The following is an 18,413-nucleotide window of genomic DNA, read 5'->3' as shown; positions in this document are numbered from 1 at the left end:
TAACAATTCATGTATGATGATACACGAAAGCTAAGTTCAAGATTTAACATATATTACAAACTAAATTTAAAAAAATTATTAACTTATATTTCAATTCCTTTTTGTATAAAATTTCAGGTTTACTATAATGAAAAAAACATATTCGTAAATATTAAGAATAGTAATAACTAATATGTTCATACTTTTCAATTTCATTCTTATATTTATACTTTTTATAAACATTATTTAAAATGATAGAAAATAATTTTCACTTATGACAGTCATAAGAGCATCATAGCTATGACCCTCTTAAGACAGGTTTGATATACATCCTATGACATATCATATGATAGTCATAAGATGATCATAGAATATGTCCTAAGATATATCTTATGACACTTTCAAAAACCAGGCCCCTGATGTATAGATCCGACCGAGATATTGTTCAATAAGACCGACTTTAAATTCATTAGATATAGGATGTTCTGATGGTTCAGACGCATCCTTAACAAAATTGCAATCTTCATAAAACTTTTATTTGTTTCTGCAATGATCTCATACTGTTCAATAGGATCCTTGACAAAAATTTAACAACTATTTAAAACTTTTATTCATTTGGCAGATGTTGTACTACTCAATGACAGCTTCCATAATGATATTTATCTTGAAAAAAAACACTTGATAAATATTTTACATTAGGGATATCAATTTTAAAAGTACACTGTATCAATAAAACTTATTTTTGGCCTCTTTTATCTTTAAAAATAATGAATCAGAATGTTAAAAAAAAATGAATAAATAAGCAACAACTTGTCAAAAGAAAACTTTCGAGTTCGATGCATTCCAGTCAAAAACTTTGGTTGTAGTGAACGTCACTCGTGAGTTTAGGTGCGTCGTGACTTCTGTTTCAATATTGAGCGAGTGGTTGAAAAACTATAAAGCTTTATTTCACGAATTGTTCGGCAAATTAAATTCTCATTATTGATAATCTGTACCGCTGTCATTAGGGAATTGTGATTAAGTACCTCCTTAACAAGCTTTATTTCTAGTTTATCCTGCACAATGACGATCACTAAGACGCTTGATGAATGTTTATAGTGCAGGGATACAGGCGAGCTCCTCTATCTGGTAAATGACGTCACAAAGGATCGTATAATTGACGAGGTTTTTTTTCGGTGACAGATGAACTCGAAAGTGGTCTATTAGTTCGCAAACTGAATAAAGTTCAAAGGACTAATTGTGGATGTACGATAATTATTCGTAGGATATCATTATTTATGAATTTCTAGAGAAAAAGTGAAACACAAATTCAAATATCCCACGAGGATCAAATTTAATAGCAAATATGAGCATTTTCTGTGCAAGCACCAAGTCTAATTCCAAGAAAAATAAGATTTTCCTCCCCAAAAATTGCACCAATGATATATGATTTAAACAAGAATTGATGTTTATGCAAAAAGAAATGGTTTGCTGTAAAAAGATGATACACCTGAAATTCCGAAACTTGTTCAAGGTTTATGTACTACCCTTCTGTAGCTTTTTTGTACGAACTTTTCAAACTTCAATTGTTTCATGAATAATAGAGATAGACCATTTTGTACATATTCCAAGGGGAAACTTGATGCAAAGTAAATCTTTTTACTGGTCCATTGCATTTAATAGAAAAAGAGGACTTTGTGGCAAATAAATCAAGATTTTTATCGAAAAAATGGAATATGTACTAAATGGCCTATCTCTATTATTCATTATATCTGTAGTTTTTATACAATTGAGATTTGAAAAATTCGTACAAAAATGGCTACAGAAGGGTACATAAACCTTAAATCTTCAACCGTTTCATAATTACTTAACATGCTTAAATTTAATTGATAAATGAGAAGGATCAAGTTTTCTCATCATCTAAGTGTAGAAAAGTAATTTGTGACGAAATAACCTTGTCAAAATTTACTTATCCGACCTAACATTACAATTTTACACTTATATTTATAGTTTAAAATTAAACTGAGTAACACCTTCCTGCAAAAAGATGTTCTTCAAGTATGAGATATTTGGTCAGACATCATGCGGACACCTGTCTGATTTATCCAAAATTTTACTGAAATGTTAGGCTAACAAGAGATTTTTGCTCATGTGCTGCTAGTCCAGTTCATAGTTATATCTACAAAAAGGCAACATGAACAAAACTTTAAATGGAGTAATTGCCCTGTTTAGCCTCTTGTTTAAGGGAAAATGAATTGAAATGGAATAGAATAAAATGAAATATTGAGACATTTTTTTCTTTCAAGAATACAAATTTGCATGTGGCATTATTTGTCATTAAATTTTTTTCTTTTACGTTCGATGATTTTAACAACTGTTATATATATAAAAAAAAATATATCTATATATAGATGATTTGCATACATAAATTTATTATTTTCAAGACATATACCATGATAGCGTTTTCATCCGATATATTCTGTTTTATAGTAGCAGCTCAAACTAAGGATTTAACTGTTGTATATCTTCTGAACTTGTTAATGTCCTGTACCTCAGTCAGTCATATGATTGTTGTTATCAAATAATTCGTTTCTATATGTGTTGGAGTGTTGTTGTTGTACTTCGGTGTTCCTGTTGTTGTTGCACTTCGGTGTTCCTGTTTTTGTTACACTTCGGTGTTCCTGTTTTTGTTGCACTTCAGTGTTCCTGTTTTTGTTGCACTTCGGTGTTCCTGTTTTTGTTACACTTCAGTGTTCCTGTTTTTGTTGCACTTCGGTGTTCCTGTTTTTGTTACACTTCGGTGTTCCTGTTTTTGTTTCACTTCGGTGTTCCTGTTTTTGTTGCACTTCAGTGTTCCTGTTTTTGTTGCACTTCGGTGTTCCTGTTGTTGTTACACTTCGGTGTCCCTGTTTTTGTTACACTTCGGTGTTCCTGTTTTTGTTGCACTTCAGTGTTCCTGTTTTTGTTGCACTTCGGTGTTCCTGTTTTTGTTGCACTTCGGTGTTCCTGTTTTTGTTACACTTCGGTGTTCCTGTTTTTGTTACACTTCGGTGTTCCTGTTTTTGTTACACTTCGGTGTTCCTGTTTTTGTTACACTTCGGTGTTACTGTTTTTGTTACACTTCGGTGTTCCTGTTTTTGTTACACTTCGGTGTTACTGTTTTTGTGACACTTCGGTGTTCCTGTTTTTGTTGCACTTCGGTGTTCCTGTTTTTGTTGCACTTCGGTGTTCCTGTTTTTGTTACACTTCGGTGTTCCTGTTTTTGTTACACTTCGGTGTTACTGTTTTTGTTACACTTCGGTGTTCCTGTTTTTGTTGCACTTCGGTGTTCCTGTTTTTGTTGCACTTCGGTGTTCCTGTTTTTGTTACACTTCGGTGTTCCTGTTTTTGTTACACTTCGTTGTTACTGTTTTTGTTACACTTCGGTGTTCCTGTTTTTGTTGCACTTCGGTGTTCCTGTTTTTGTTGCACTTCGGTGTTCCTGTTTTACTGTTGTTCCGTTGTTTTCCTTTTAAAGTTGATGTGTTTGACTTTGGTTTGAATTGTTACCCGGAATTGTTTTCTTTTAGTCGATTTATGACTTTTAAACATTGGTACACTACTGTTGCCTTAATTTATTCGTGAACAAAGTTACATGCATGAAACATTTGTCCAATCAATTCTTTGAATGCTTAGGCCTTAGCTTAATAGCATATTTTAGACCCCCTTGGTAAAACATCCCATGTAAAACCATATCCAAGAGATTTCAAAGGAAAATAATGACTTACCATTCATTCCAAAAAAAGTTAAATCACAAAAAGACTGAACTCCGTGGAAAAAAGGAAAGTCCCTGATCAAACGGCAAATTCAAAAGCTCAAATACATAAAACAAATTGATATCAAAGATCATATTCCCTGACTTAGTATAGGCATTTTCTTATGTAGACAATGGTGTCTGGATCAACCCGGGATTTATAGCTAGGTTAACCTCTCACTTGTATAACAGTTGCATAAAATTCTATTATATTGACAAGAATGTGTATTTCAGCTTATTACCATTTGTAAAAGTTTTTTATAGAATCTCACACGTGAATTTCAGGTAGCCATCTAGAAACAACAATTGAAACTAGTATTTATATTTATACATTGTATATGATATGCAGGTTTAATCAGACCTTAACCTCAACTTTAAGGTTTATTAGGAAATGTTAAGCTATGTGGTATGGTCTCATGATTTCTTAAGTACTATAAGAAAGTGCCACTGCATTAGGTGTATGTAATAATAAATGTGTGTATGGCACCATATGAACTTGACATGATTTTCGCGATACATTGGTCGATATTAAGATTTTGTGGTTTTATATGTTTCTCGGATACTATTAGCAATATGACTGCTATATATATATAAAAGAATATGTGGTATGATTGCCAATGAGACAACTATCAAGAAAAGATCAAAATGACACAATGTCAAATATTAACAACTATAGGTTACCATACGGCCTTCAACAATGAGCAAAGCCCATACCGCATAGTCAGCTATAAAAGGTCCCAATAAGACAATGTAAAACAATTCAACCGACGAGAAAACTAACGGCCTTATTTATGTAAAAAAAATGAACGAAAAACAAATACTAAATTAGTATGTAACACATAAACAATCGACAACCACTAAATTACAGGCTTCTGACTTGGGACAAACACATACATAAATAATGTGGCGGGGTTAAACATGTTATAGTTGGTGAATGGAGTGAATGTAAGATAAATGTCTGTCTGGTATGGTTCTGATTGTGACCACAGTTTTATTGAACATTGATTAAAGTAATATTAGGTGATACATGTAGTAAACCCTTCATATTTCAAACTTTCGACATATTAAATTCAATGATGAGTAAATCAGCCGAGACATCGCAGCGTGTGCACTTTTGTTATGTTTAAGAGTGCAGGAAAATACCTAATTAGTATACAACATGAATGACATGGCCCCAAAAAAAAGAGTCGAACTCTCTTTTGTTTTTTTTTTATTCATAATTTTTGAAGGATTTTGATTTATTATTCTTATTCGTAAAAACTTTTAAATCGACGTTGGCATTGACTAGTTGTCATTTTATTCATGTGAGATGTAAGGTTTTGAAAGCAATGAGGTCCAACAGCATCCATTAATGGCATATTTTTGTACTGATTATAGAATTCTTGATCAATACGAGTTAGGTCCCGGAATATACGATGTGCCCAAAAATATCCATGAACCTCAGGTGGGTACGGTTTAGTAGACCACATTTTCCGAACCTGATTTCTCCACTTAGATATAATATAAGATGAATTCGTAGATGCTATGAACCAGCTGGATATATGTGGTTTTGTGTTTTGAGTTACGGCAGGGTCCCTTCTTTCATACACCAAAAAATTAGTCGGTTCAACTGCACTACCAATCCATGACGCAAGTGGATCATTGCAGCGGACAGTTGCATCAGCCCAAATTCCTCCAAGCTGTGCAAGAATTTCAATTCGGATAATGTCGGATTTTGCTTGAATAATGGCCGTGTTCCAAGCTTCATCAGTATAATGCTTTTTACGATTGATGACAGTTTCAGCTTGTTTCATGTCTATTGCAATGATTTTAAATTCTGGATTTAATTCCCTCCACGATTTCAAACAAGCGCGTTGGAGTTTTGGTGCTTTTTCCCAACCTTTATCCCAAAACATCCATATAACACGTGGTAATTGAACCTTTTTGGTGGACACAACACTTGGTAATTGTACTATTTCAGTGTTATAATAATCAAGATAACAAGCTAGGAGAAAAATAAATCCCATTACAAAACAAAACTTAAATAAAATGGTTTTTGTTGGTTTCAAAGACTTCATGATGTTGCTTCATAAAATGGCATCCATAATTAAACCATTTTAACCGTTAAAACACCACGGAACTTCCTGAAAATTGAAACGTTAAACATGCTCTGGAATAAATGACTTTCTCAAATGATTGATCTGTTTGTATATGTTGTTGTTTCGATATTTGAACGAAAACTTCGGGGTCCAAAGAAGAGTATATCTTCGTTAAACTGGTATTGTTTCCTAAAATGAAAATGAAAACAGTTTTTAAAACCATGTGACAATTTGTTAGCACTTTCCAAATAACACAAACACATTGAAAATATATAATATTTATTGAGAATGTGTCAATAAATAAAATTGAAAATGGAAATGGGGAATGTGTCAAAGAGACAACAACCCGACCATAGACCAGACAACAGCAGAAGCTCACCAACAGGTCTTCAATGCAGCGAGAAATTCCCGTACCCGGAGGCGTCCTTCAGGTGGCATATTTATCAAATTGACTACAGAACTAGCAAGTCAGGAATATGACAGTCAATATCCATTAGTTTAATATGTTTGAGCTTTTGATTTTGCCATTTGCTTAAGCTCTGGCCTCACGGTCATAAAACTTTCGAGCATGATTTTTGTACTCAGACTCGAAAATCAACCAATCAAATTGCTGGATTTCATGTTTCAAGCATGATTTTTTGTGCTCCATGCACTGAGCCTTAACGCCTGGTCACTACTTACCGGAAAACACGAAAGGACACATAACGGACGAAAATAAAAGTAGTCCGTAGACAAAAAATTTATCCGTTGGGAGTCCGTTGAGGTACTGACCAAATAAAACGGACGGGTAACGAATGCATTACGGACACACACCGGATATGCAACGTGTGAGAAATGGAAACGTACCGAACAGAACGGATGTTGAACGTACAGCCAACAGACGAGTACTGCATAAAATGGACACCTAACGGAAGATTACTGGATAAAACGGATGAACAAAATATACGGAAAAATTAAAGTCGACAATAATAATACATGAACATCGCATAAATATATTCAAAAGTGTCTTTGTAACTGGTTTTAGACTGTTATTTACATTGCCATCAAAGAGTAGTGTCTGTGTAACTGGTTTTAGACTGTTATTTACATTGCCATCAAAGAGTAGTGTCTGTGTAACTGGTTTTAGACTGTTATTTACATTGCCATCAAAGAGTAGTGTCTGTGTAACTGGTTTTAGACTGTTATTTACATTGCCATCAAAGAGTAGTGTCTGTGTAACTGGTTTTAGACTGTTATTTACATTGCAATCAAAGAGTAGTGTCTGGCTTCGATAAAAACTGCTTGATAGTGAAGATGTGCCCTTATTCTAAGATCGATTGTGAATAATAAGAATGCATGACACTCAAGAAAATGACAAACCAATGATTGGCAATTTTGATGCGAAATTTTTAATTGGCATTTATCTGTTTCAGATCCGTTCACCATACGTTTTATCAACTATACATACGGTAGAATTCCGTTTCACATTCGATCAATATCCGTTTTATACGTTAAACGTCCGGTAGAAATCCATTGGTGAAATTGTCTACCAGACCTCCAACGGATTTATAACGGACAAGTAACGGAAACGAAACTGACGAGTACTGTATAAAACGGACGCCTACCGGTGTTATATATCCATTCTTCCCCCATACCAATTTTTCTTCCGGGGGAAAGACTGGCATGAGCCAATATTTCCCCCGTGGAAATTTTGGATCATTGCCATTCTTCCCCCGCGGAAATTTGACAATGCGTATACATATAGTCACTTTTCTCCCATGCCAATCTTTCCCCCTATATTATAGATATCACCGTAAATATGTACAAGTTTGAAATTTAAACCGAACAGTGTTAGAAATAGGTTTATAGATACAAATTTTTAGCTCTTTTACATTAACACAAGTCCTGTCTACAGGTTTATCAGTCTGTCTATGTTTTAACTAATCTGTCTTTCTTTGTGTTCCCTAGTCTTTCTACATTCTCAACTGCATGTAGGTCTATATGTCGAGAAGTCTGTCTACATATTCACCCGTCTGTTCACATGTTTACCAGTCTGTCTATGTCCACTAGTCCGTCTAGCTTTGAAATAGATTTCAGTAAATGCGAGTACTTTTATTTCGGGGCTTTGTTTCTATTGTTTTTGTGTAAGCGGTGTGTTGTCCTAGATTGGGTTCATTGGGGAGGGTTGAGTTTATGGCAACCACATTGTTTGTGTTCCAATGTCCATTCCAAAGCCAGGAACATGTATATATATATATTATCGGGTACAATGGTTGCTGTTGGTTCATGTCATTTGAGTTTGTATTTTTTGTGAATTATTTTGTAATCAATAAGCATGTTAGTTTTGTTTGTTTTGTTCCCTAATTTGTATGGTCGGAGCATTTTATAGCTGACTATATAATTTTTTTTCATTTTTGGAGGCCGTACGGTGGCCTTTTATTACTTACTACCAGGTCCGTGTAACTCCGATGGATATTTGTATCATAAGTGCTAGATCGTTGTCGACACTATATATAGACCTTTAGGGCAGGTAGAATATTTTTGTAGATCTTTTACAGCGAGTCACAATAACGGAGGTATTTCCTGTATTTCCACGTTTCCACTGCATGTCTCCCATGCTGGTTGGAGAGGGGGTACATATCTCCCCTAGGTTTGATGAAGTTTCATCCTTATCGAACTTCTTCTCCTGAATGAAAGCTTTAAAGGCGATGAGTATTTTTCTCTATCCATAACTTTGATAGGTACTTTTACCTTGTGGTACAAAAATGATTTATCATGTAAAGTCAAAATCTTTAAACTGACCAGAAGCGGTTTAAGTAGTTGTATTCAGTAGGTCAATGATATTGAGGGTTCACGAATGAGAACGGATTGTATCACTGCATCAGAATGTGCTTTGTGTGTATAAATATGACTTGTATGTATACATGGTATATATAAATACATATCAATTTATAGTAATACGATGAAGCTTTGGTACCGTTAAACTAATAAAAAAAGTTAATATTCTTGTTTTAGGATAAAAATTTCTAACTGACGTCGCCGACGTTATAAATTTATAAAAGGGGAAAAACTAGCTTATCATGCCACAAAGGGGGAAAATTGGCCTGATCCTCGTTTCCCCCCTATAACGTTGAGGGGGAAAAGTTGGATCATGCCAATTTTTCCGGGGGGAAATATTGGATCGATCCAGTTTTTCCCCCAGGAAAAATTGACATATAACGTTGAGGGGGGAAAGTTGGATCATGCCAATTGTTCCGGGGGGAAATATTGGATCGATCCAGTTTTTCCCCCAGGAAAAATTGACATGGGGGAAGAATGGCTATAGGACACCGGATGTTCAACGGACACTTCATCTGTTGGACGTCCGTTCAAAGTTTTGAACATGCTCAAAATTTTACAATGGACCGAACGGACGTTGACGGATAAAACGTACGCTAAACGGACATGAAACAGATATGGACGGACATCTAATGGATAAGACCGGACGTCTAAAGGACATGAACGGATTGAAAAAAGTTATCCGTTCGGAAGCCGTTCGAGCTATCCGTTAGGATGTGACCGAGGCTTTAGGGACTTTCCGTTAAGAATCCCCCCCCCCGGTATTTTTTGTTATTTTGTTCTACATTATGTCTTTTTATTTTTTATTTTTGATATTGATATTATCATTTCAATTAACAACATAACTGCAGACAACCAAAATACCAGCCTATTATTATCCATATCTCTATCCCGATCCCTCGAGAAACCATTGGAATTTTAAACGTCTGTGATACAAGTGAGAGGTTATGCTAGAGAAAAACAAGAATGTGTCCAAAGTACACGGATGCCCCACTCGCACTATCATTTTCCATGTTAAATGGACCGTGAAATTGGATAAAAAATACATGTACAATTATGCATTAAAATTAGAAAGATAATATCATAGGAAATATGTGTACTAAGTTTCAAGTTGATTGGACTTCAACTTCATCAAAAACTACCTTGACCAAAAACTTTAACCTGAAGCGGGACAGACTGACGAACAGACGGGTGGACTAACGGACGCACTGACCAGAAAACATAATGCCCCTCTACTATTGTAGGTGGGGCATAAAATAGGTTTAATCCACTATTTTTTACATTGCAGCATGACTGTACATTTGTACCAAGTCAAGACTATGACAGTTTTTATCCATTCGTTCTTTCCGTTTTGAATTTTTATCTCGAGCTTTGTATTTTTGTAATTTTACTTTTTGCTGTATTGTTCATTTGACTTCTATATATTTGCAGAAAAAAATTCTTAAATTTTTTATTTTTTTTAATTGATATATTTTTTTCCTTTATAATAGCACGACAAAGGTTTTATTTAAAAAAAAAAAAAAGAGACTATAATTAGTATACATTTATTTAAATTATTTTGTGCCAAATGCACATCTTGGAACGAAACGTCTTATTTTGTAAATAACAATTTGAAAAATTAAATTAAAACCTTTTTTTGTTATTTATTGTCTCCCCAACTGAAGTGAGGGAGATGCGACTGAGGGTTATGAATGGCCGTAAAAATAAATTTGACATGAGTATGTTTTTTTCCTTGCCCTAAACTGAAACAGTAAAACTGGATAAACCCAGTCATAACTCATGTCCAATAACATATAATAAGGACAGTGGCGGATACAGAGGGGTTGGAACCCCTTTTTCGGACGATCAGTGCATTTGAATGAGGACATATGGTTGTAAATCCCTATTTTATCATGGGTTGGGACCCCCCTTTAAAATGACTGGATCCGCCCCTGTATGAAGGTAAACATATAATAAAGCAATACTCATTTTCTATCCTTTGCCTATAATATACTGTTTTACTAGTTTATACTAATGTGGATTCATTACTATTCGTTGGATATCAATTTTCGTGGATTTCGTTGGTACAGGTAAACCACGAAGTCAAATTTCAACGAAATACAAATTTTTAATAGCCTGTCAATAAAGAGATTGTCTAAACCACGAAATCTCAAATATCTACGAATATGCATTTTTTCAGCAATCCATGAAAATTGATAACCACGAAATTAAATGAATACACAGTATATCTAATATGTTTTAAACCGAAAATGGACAATGCAGAATCCTATCATATATATATATGAAACAATTGAAACAATCACATGACATCAAATAAAAATTTGTTTGATGGTCAGTTAAGGTCATCTTAATATTTAAATAGGAATATTCACATGGTTCAAATAAACAAACATTAAAAGCACATGTCCAGTTATTTTGTATGTTGTTTTGGTGTTGGTTGGCAGGCCGTTACTCTACTTATACTTACTCCATCAGATAATCAACACTTCAAAAAAATAAGATTAACATAGAGACCTAATAGGAAACTTGTTTAAATAGTGACCAAAAATAATGAAATTAATAGTCAGAGTTCGTATATATCATATATAACATATGTTAGACTCAGATCGACGTCCGGTCTCTAATCGACGTCCATTCCTCAAATCGACGTCCAAAGTTGACGTCACAACTAATAAAAAAAAACCATTCCAAATCGAAGGCCAATGTTATTCCTATCTAATCGACGTCCATTTTTTAGCTTCTCTTATCAACGCTCGTTTTGGACAAGGACCACCAAATTGATCTGAATCGATAGTAGCTGAAACCTTTAGATCTCCAAACATATGAGATCTATCTAAAAAAAAACTTTGTTTTTAAATTTAATACATACTAGACTAACTATGTAAGCAGGTTGTGATATCAATTTTTAAATTTTAGAAATTGATTTATGATCTACAATCTATCCACCAGAAGTCAAATAAAGTGGATGTGAGCAGTTATAGGCAACCGTACGGATTTCAACAATGATAAAAAAAAAAAAAAAACACCAATAACTACAAAAGGACGCGACATGACTGTGATGTACACAACTCAAATATGAAAATTTACGGTCTCATGTACAATGATGTATAACCAAACAATTCCAAAAGACCAACATGGTAGATATATACACCAACGACAACCACTGCACTACATACACATAAAGAAGATGTCGGACTATAGATGCTATACCCATCTATGGTCTGACTGAGTCAACCATGTGTGTGAGCATAAAAGCATAATACCAACTTCAGGTGTAAAACTCATAAATGTGTTGAAAAACATCTTACAGAGTCCGAATTATAATACTCTCAAACAATTGGCTCATTGTACTTTTTTTCTATTGACGAAGACTGGTTAATGCTCATATGTGTCGTTTTGTTTTATTTGTCGTTGGGGTGCTTTCGAATAGGAATAACACACTATTATGTAGATCGCTTGGATTTACTTTTTATCAAGATAAACATTTGATAATATGCATTTTACTATTTCGGGTTGAAAAAATCTAAATGGAAAGTATGTATAAATGTTTTAAAATTTAGTTGGCATTAGAACCCTACAAAACATGTATTACATGTATCTATTGATGTTGGGCTTCGATGAAAGACGACTACAATCAATCAAACGTCGTTTTGGCAAAACATGACATCACATTAGACGTCGATTGGAGTATAAAAATATTGGACGTCGATTTGAGAATGTGAAGTCAAATTTGGATGTCAATTTGTGAAACGGACGTCGATTTGAGTAACGGACGTCGATTAGAGGCCGGACGTCGATCTGAGTCTAACATATATAATAACATACATCAAGGAAAAAAATAAAAAATAAAAAATGAATTTTTAAGATTTTTTTCTGCAGATATATAGAAGTCAATAGACAATAACATTATGCTAGTAAATCACATCACGCATCTAAGAGAAAATATTAACCAGTGCGCAGATAAAATATAATGCATATAGTGTAAATAGGTCAATAAATGTCAGAAAAAAAACCATCACCGTGTGCATTGTCAAGATATGTAAATATCGACGGATTGTACATGTTGTAGTCCTAGGAAAAGTGCATTAATATTTATGTAAAATCAATATCTAATTTGATTTTAATTTATTGATAACAAAATGAATATCTGTACCAAAAAAAACATTGTTGTATCGATAACCATTTATTATATGTATCTCAAGGCCGGAGCGGTAAGTTTACCCGAGCGTTTATAAATTTACGGGCTCTGTTAAAACATATTAAATAATATCAATCCTCTTTTGAATAAGTTTTCTACCGGCACAACCAAACTTCTAGATCAAAAGTTGTATATCTAATAAATAATTTGGTAAAGGTTTTTTTAGTTGTTATTTGTAATAATTTACTAGTTATACATGGATTACAATAGTTAAAATTCAAACGCCACTACTTACCAGTGGTGGGTCCAGTGGGGGAGCAGTTCCGGGGGTTGGAACCCCCTTTTTCATTGCATTTGAATGGGGACATGTAGTTGGACCCCCCCCCTTTTAAGGCTTTGTCCTGGGTTAGGAACCACCCTTTTAAAAATGGCTGGATCCGCCCCTGCTTACACAGGCAAAATAATTTATGAAATATAAACATCGTAGGATCGTGCTAAAGGAACATCAACGCGAGTTACACCAATAAAGCTTTAATATCTTCTCTTGATTATCATTTTTGTTTTTTCAAGTTTCTATCTACTACCTTTTTCAAGATAGCACCAATAGATTAACGTAAAAAAAACTAACGATTTCTTCGAATAATGAGTTATTTGTATGTCTTAAGTTTTTGCTGTATAACGTTTCTGTGTATAATTTTAGAGTTTTAATGGTACAGAGAAGACAAACGTGCAAAAATGGGACACCTGTCATCAAAGTGCAATTACTCAACAAAAAAAAAGAGACGACTGCGGATTTTTTTTTTTTTTTATAAAATAATATCTTTATTGCACTTTTCTTTGCTGTTGTTACAAATTACTCGACCTACATCATTTGGCCGAGTATCCCTGTGAATTAGTCAAGGATTTTAACCCTTTCACTTCTCTGTAACCTTTCTCTTGAACATTTTGGCTTATCAAACTTTCTATCCAAGCAGTTTCAAGATAACAGGAAGATGCAAAAAATGGTAAAAAATCGTCATTAAGGTATTACCCAAAACTTTAACTAAAATTAATTTGGCTCGTTTAATTTTCATAAAAATTTGTCATAGTATTTACTTTGACCCTTTAACAAATATATAAAAATTTCAAAAAAATTTAATCAACCGTTTTTTCAGAAAAATTACACTGGTTATATAGCAGTTTGACAAACACCAATTTTGTTCATTGAGAAGCTTAATATTCCTTTTACAACACAACGTAATTAAAAAGTTTATATGACTTTACAGAGTTATCTCCTTGTAGTTTGAGGTACCACCTTAAATTATAGAGTCGAGTTACAGGTTTGATCATGATGACTTATTTTTAAATATGTGTTCTTATCTCGAATGTATCTCAAAATTCTGACAGTATTAAAGGTTTCTGTTTCCCCGAGATAGAATTTTCTTGTATTTCGACAAAATGAAGATTTGACTATGTTATTTTTAAAGATTTAATAAAAACGATGGGTCACAGTGCTATTTCTCAAGCTATGAGTCATTGAAAGTTCTCTAAATTTTGCTTAGAATGATCATGAAAAAAAACATAACGAAATCTATGAAATAGATTTTTTTTTAAAATTGTGAGAAAATAAAATAAAACTTTTTAAAAATCCCCATCAGTCCAGTATATTTTTTTAAACTGAAACAGTTATCTCCTCTTAAATTGCGTAGTTGAAAAAAATATTTTGGAAAATAAAATAAATCGGTAAGTTTTCTTGATATAAATAAACAGTTTAATCTTCTGTCTACAAATTTGAAGATTTTGGCAAATAACTAGACTGATTGTGTACTGTGACAGTACAATCCAAGACGGCGGTATACCATGAATCTATCTTAATATAATTTTGAAAAAGTTAGCTTTGAAATATTTCCCGCTGAAATCTAACTCAATTTATTTGGTGTTATAGTTTATTTTAACCTGACAATTATTCGTTCTAGAACACCAGTCCTTATTCTTATTTTATATAGCCATAAATCCATAAAAAGGTGTCATTTTAATTGGACAAATGTGAAAGAAGATTTGAAGTGGAAACAATGTAATACGCTTATAATCATATACATACAGTGCCAATGATTTGAACCATTGAGTCATGACAAGCCGTACGTTATCCAATGACAAACTAATGGCCTTATTTATGTTAAAAAAAATAAACAAAAAACTGATATGTAACACATAAATAAACGACGACCACTGAGTTACCGGCTCCTTATATCATGTTCTCAAATCTAGATATCATCTCCCCTTTAGAAAAGTAAACACGTGAAAAAATGAACCTATTATGTGTTGCTCTCCTAGCTACAAATTTGTATCCAAAATCAAAGATGTAGAACATAATCATGATCATAATCATTTAGTAACTAATGTAATTACTGTCTCCTCCATGCCCGTCTTGAACATTGAAAAAATTATTAAATAAATAACACTCCTAATACTCAGATTGGTTGTCACCGTGCAACACAGTTGATATCACCATATAGGAAAAAATAGAACTCCTTTTGTCACAAGACACTGTCAGACATCCAAACATTCTATCCACACTCATCTGTGTCCACACTTGTAAGCGTATTAATATATATATGATAAAAGCCAAATAATTTATTCTATAAAATCATATTAAAACATCAATAACATCAATTGTAAAATGTTAAGAAAAATATATCAAGCCGTACGTTATCCAATTATACATGTATATAAAGGGGAAACTTCGTGGAAAGCATTATTATTGATTGTTTCATTGAATTCAATAAAAGGGCGGTTTGTAAAAAAGTTTGTTTCCAGTTTCTTGAGAGAAAAAAAAATGTTGTCGTTGCCAAAAAAATAGTCGAAAAAAAATAGTTTGTCTAGAAAAAAATCCAGAAAATCAAATGGTTGATGCCTTACTTCCTTGTTTTTCTATGATGTGATATTTTTTATTTTTGTAACAAAAAGACATAAACAACCTTCAACCCCCCCCCCCCCCCCCCCCCCCCCCAAAAAAAAAAACTTACGTTGAGATCCGTAAGTCGATTAATCCTAGAAGGTGTACTTGAATTATATTTGTTTTAACCAATATCTAAATTTATAAACTTGTTTTAAGGATATCATTGCTAGCATTGCATGCAATAATCCTCTATCAAGCACCAAATTGCTAAAATATGAGAGTACACTGGAAAAGGCTTAGTATTTTCTATTAAACTTCCATATGTTGAGCACTAAAACAACATAAGGGTACAAACTCACAGTAACAAAGAATATAATTTTCGACAATATCATCTTAAAACTAAGAAATAGAAAATACATACCTATGAATATATAACTTAATGCCGGGGCACCCATCTACAGGTTCCATCGGCTGAATATAGGAATACCGGTATGAAGGGATTTTATTACGATATAAACTTGAAATCATACAGGTAAAAAGGTGTGTTTGATTTGGTTGGTGACTCAGAGGACTGGCAATGTTCATTTTCATTTTAACTCGTTTATATTGTTCATTTTTACGTTTTACTTTTCTTAACAAATTTAAAGTTATTATCTGGAAGATTTACAAGATCACTTGTTTATATGTAACTATTATATTTTTTTTCACACGAACGTTATCAAGCATCGACCTATCCAGATAGGAAAGATAGCATTATGATTGGTTTTGGGGAAGGGTTAGGATGATTTTTTTAAAAGAAAGGAAGACAGTACTTTTGAGCTAAAAAAAGGCAGGATGACAATTTATGTATAAAAAAAGGGCACGACCAAATAGCGTGATAAAGAAAAAAGTAGGATGACAATTTCTGCATAAAAAGGGCACGATGAAATAGAGAGATACAGAAAAAGCAGGATGCACATTACAATTGAAAAGTGCAGGGCAACATTTGTCATCCTAGTACACCCCCCCCCCCCCCCTTTTTTTTTTATAAAAATCAAATGGTAGCTCCCTTAATTCTGAATGCAGACAAATCTTATCTTCGGAAGATTCCCAAAAGTAGTTTGAATCCAGATTTTCTCACAGTGTTAAATGTAAAAAAAAACCTATGTATAAGCTTTGAAAAAGGTTTAAAAAAAAGATAATATATCACGTGATAGTGCGCGAGAGAAAAAATTCTGACGTGGACAAGAATTAAACCCCCATCCCCCCTACCTTGTATAAAAAGTTAAAAATATGCTATCTGAGTGATGCATAGTTTTAATTTGGGAAAGCACCGATTGAATTCTTTGCCAGTACTAAAAGAGTTGCCTTCGTGTGTCTGTTGACCCTTTTTCTTATAAAATCAGATCTCAAACTTATAAAAGTCAGTGATAATGACTCATCTATCACAAATTAGAAAACCGATCAGATCAGTACCATAGATCAGAAAACAACCCAAGGCCACTAAAGGGTCATAAACACAGCAAAACAAACAGTGTACCAGGTGCGTGATTCAGCTGGTCCCTAAACAATAATGATATTATTTTTTCAGTTCAGAATTTAATATAACCGCGCTTAAGTACTTATACATTGAAATCTTACCTTTGTTTTTGTAACTCGTTACATGTGTATTTGTTATTTGCCTTCACTGGGAATCAAACCTTTCGTATTTTTATATAACTGATATATAAACACATCGACGAAAAATGTTGCACACCAATTGCTTGATTTTCAAGATAATTATACATAAATTGATGTCCAAGTACGATATACTTACCGGAACATCGATATACACATGCATGTATATACTTACATAATTGTATATAATCGACATTCGAATCGTATGTAAGTTGGTAACCGCGAGGGTTAGATGAATGAGTTGTAGAGGTCAGATTTTTATCTTTATATGATCAATACATTCTCTGACAAGACAAGGGACACTACTAGCCAGTAATACATATATTGTAAATCAGGAAGTTTATTATCTAGTGAAAACATCCCCCTGTTTCCCACATACTTAATGTTAGACACCTAACATATGAACATAAACTATCCGAAGTAAAGATTTGTACTATTTTTCAGTTTTTAGTTTTTATTTTGTTTTCCATTTTAATGATTTTGTTTATGGTGCTTTGGTAGCATATTTTTCGTCAATGCACTGTTCATTGTTTGACATTTCATGTAACTATTTATACAAAAAAAAAATAATAACATTATCATAATAATAATGTTTTTTTTAATTTTTTAATATTTCATTTATATAATATGCTTTTTCGCAAATTACAACGAGTTGTGACACGTGATGTGAAATAAAAGAACCTTTTTTTGTAGAATTTTCAATAATGTCCGTATCAATATTTATTTAGAAAATTATTTTATATCACGTGATATTGCGCGAGAAAAATATTCTGACGTGGACAAGAATTAAACCCCCATCTGCCCTTTCTTTTTTTTAGAGTTTAAAAGTTGCTACCTGAGTGATGCATATAGTTTTAGTTTGACTATTGAATTATTTGCCAATACTGAAGTACAATCAACTTGAAACTTAGTACACATGTTCCTTATAACATCATCTTTGATAGGGACATAGAAAAGGCCAACTTTTTCTAAATATAAACGGACACTTTATGATTAATTTTTAGTTTCGTAATGTTCAGTGGCAAATATTTCATGAATTTTCAGAACGAAAACAAATAAACAATAATTTGAATAGGTAGGTCCTACAATAGAGGA

At 33.2% G+C, this 18,413-nt stretch overlaps 1 protein-coding gene across 3 annotated transcripts; it reads right to left on the bottom strand.

The window, feature by feature from the left end:
- Positions 1–4,708: 4,708 nt before the first annotated feature.
- On the bottom strand, positions 4,709–17,602 carry LOC134691275 (uncharacterized). Of its 3 annotated transcripts, none has more exons than XM_063551708.1 (2): positions 17,494–17,602; positions 4,709–6,018 (listed from the first exon to the last, which is right to left on the bottom strand). In XM_063551708.1, exon 2 carries the CDS (start codon positions 5,806–5,808, stop codon positions 4,999–5,001), a length of 810 nt encoding a protein of 269 aa, XP_063407778.1. In that variant the 5' UTR covers positions 5,809–6,018; positions 17,494–17,602; the 3' UTR covers positions 4,709–4,998. The 3 variants fall into 3 exon arrangements, with proteins under 3 accessions (XP_063407778.1, XP_063407777.1, XP_063407776.1); XM_063551707.1 differs by having other exon boundaries at positions 17,458–17,583; XM_063551706.1 differs by lacking the exon at positions 17,494–17,602 and adding an exon at positions 16,084–16,211.
- Positions 17,603–18,413: the final 811 nt, after the last annotated feature.

This window comes from Mytilus trossulus, chromosome 11 (genome assembly GCF_036588685.1).
Source record: "Mytilus trossulus isolate FHL-02 chromosome 11, PNRI_Mtr1.1.1.hap1, whole genome shotgun sequence".
Lineage (NCBI taxonomy): Eukaryota > Metazoa > Mollusca > Bivalvia > Mytilida > Mytilidae > Mytilus > Mytilus trossulus.
Note: the sequence above shows the minus strand (reverse complement) of the source record. Positions and strands in the feature narration are given on the sequence as shown.